The sequence below is a fragment of the Priapulus caudatus genome, unplaced genomic scaffold (genome assembly GCF_000485595.1).
Source record: "Priapulus caudatus unplaced genomic scaffold, Priapulus_caudatus-5.0.1 Scaffold1619, whole genome shotgun sequence".
Classification (NCBI taxonomy): Eukaryota; Metazoa; Priapulida; class Priapulimorpha; order Priapulimorphida; family Priapulidae; genus Priapulus; species Priapulus caudatus.
In genome coordinates, this window is record NW_014578680.1 from 76,355 (window position 1) to 78,347 (window position 1,993).

The 1,993-nt window shown below is 42.4% G+C and overlaps 1 protein-coding gene across 1 annotated transcript in view; it reads right to left on the reverse strand.

Annotated features, from left to right (window-relative positions):
- LOC106817171 (probable E3 ubiquitin-protein ligase HERC4) overlaps positions 1-1,338 on the reverse strand; it is a 10,578-nt gene extending 9,240 nt beyond the window's left edge. The window contains exons 1-2 of the mRNA XM_014821824.1: positions 1,202-1,338; positions 588-600 (exon numbers count right to left, since the gene is read on the reverse strand). Coding sequence (XP_014677310.1) covers positions 588-600; positions 1,202-1,302 — 114 coding nt within the window. The 5' untranslated portion in view covers positions 1,303-1,338. The remainder of the gene's footprint in view (positions 1-587; positions 601-1,201) is intronic.
- Between the last annotated feature and the right edge of the window lie 655 nt (positions 1,339-1,993).

The window sequence follows — 1,993 nt, forward strand, 5'->3', positions numbered from 1 at the left end:
TATGTCTGCGCATGTACAGGAAGACACAGAGAGAGATGTCATCATTACTTTGTTGTTACTATGTCATTACCTCCGCCAAAGAGGTTATGTTTTCGCCCCTGTTAGTTTGTTTGTTGGTTTGTTTGTTAGTTTGTTTATTTGTTGGTTTGTTTGTCTGTCAACAGGATATCTCAAAAAGTTACAGATGGATTTTCATGAAATTATTTGGACGGGTTGGTCTTGGGCCAAGAATCAATCGATTAGATTTTTGTGTTTTTGTTTGTTTGTTTCTTTGTGGGGAAGACTTCAGACGCATTCAAAATTCATAAAAAAACAAAAATCCTGGATCTTTTTTTATCAAATTTCTGAAAATTTCATCAATATTGGGGGACTGTTATGCTGTGGCGAAGGTTTGCTATCTCCGATTGCTCTTGTTACATATGTTGTTACTAATGGCATACTACGTGCACCTCATAGCATTTACACTCAATAGACCTATCTGCCTGGCACGACTGATAGATAGCTCTACACAATCTACAAAGATTGCGAAAAAAGCATTCTAAAAACCTTTGTTGTCAGAAACAATCGTTCTCAACATTAATCTTCACATTCAATTCTTCCCTGTAGACCGTCAACAGAAACACGTTAAAGTTTCTCATGTGCAGCGTATGGAGGTCTGGTCTACGAGGCCACGCAGCTGCTTTCACAGTAAATACTACAGCGGTGGGTTAGTCTACTGGTAGCACTGTGAGTTAACAAGTTTCTTTGTCTCTCTGTGCAAGATGTGGCTACCCTGTGAGCCAGTTATTAAAGTTTTTTCAGTTTAATACACAAGTTTGGATTCCTTCTTCATCATTTTCCAACATCCCTTCAACGTTACATTTTGGTACACTCTTTTATTTCCTTTATTTCTTTTATTTTGGTTATTTCTTGCCACACACTTTGCTGAGTGCTAAGCAGAGAAGCAGTGTGTACCATTTTTCAAGTGTTTGGTATCACCCGGCCGGGAGTAGAACCCCCCCGACCTTCCACATGCGAGGCGAGCACAGAAAAAGATAACTAATTAAGACTAATATTGAGACTAATTTTGTTTCTGACAATGGGCCCCACGAACGTCTGCCGGAATTTCGATGCGTGGTTCGGCGAGGTGCGAGCGCGGGAGCACTTACTGCCACAGGCACTTGGAGCATTTCAATAAAATATAATGCTAAATAAGGCTCACCTATCCATGAGTTTCTTGTATAGCACCAGCGGAAAGTGAAGGTCGACAATCTGGAAGTTGTAGATGGCTAGTCCGCACAGCATGCCGATCAGCGCAAACATTCCCTCCTCCTCGAACGTCTGCGTGAGACAAGCACAGACAGCAAATTATACACGCAGTACAGGGTGCGAAATTAACGCCAGAGTCAAATACTCCCTGATTTACTGTCGGACTCCCTGATTTGACTTATGCAGGAGTCCGTGTGACTCCCTGAAAATTCTGCCATACTAACTAGTTCGTTCCAGAGCAGGGCCTTGCGGAATTACTGTATTTTTTCAGCAAATCTTTAATTTTGAACTTCAGACTACGGACTCCGTCATTTTGCTGTGGACTCCCTCTTTTTGATGGCAGGTGGACTCCTCGACTCCTTGTTCACTCTGCGGATTTCCTTGTTCAAAACTTAATTTCTACCACTGCGTCGGGTGCGAAATTAACGGAGTCCGGAGTCAAATACTCCCTGATTTACTGCCGGACTCCATGATTTGACATATGCAGGAGTCCGTGTGACTCCCTGATAATTATGCCGTTCTAACTAGTTCGTTCCAGAGCACGGCCTTGTGGAATTACCGTATTTTTTCAGCTAATGTCCAAAGAAAATTTGGCAGATGTGCAACCGCATGAATCTTAAAAATGCGTTATTGTTAATATCTTTAATTTTGAACCTCAGACTGCGGACTCCCTCATTTTGCTGCGGACTCCCTCTTTTTGATGGCAGGTGGACTCCTCGACTCCTTGTTCACTCAGCGGACTTCC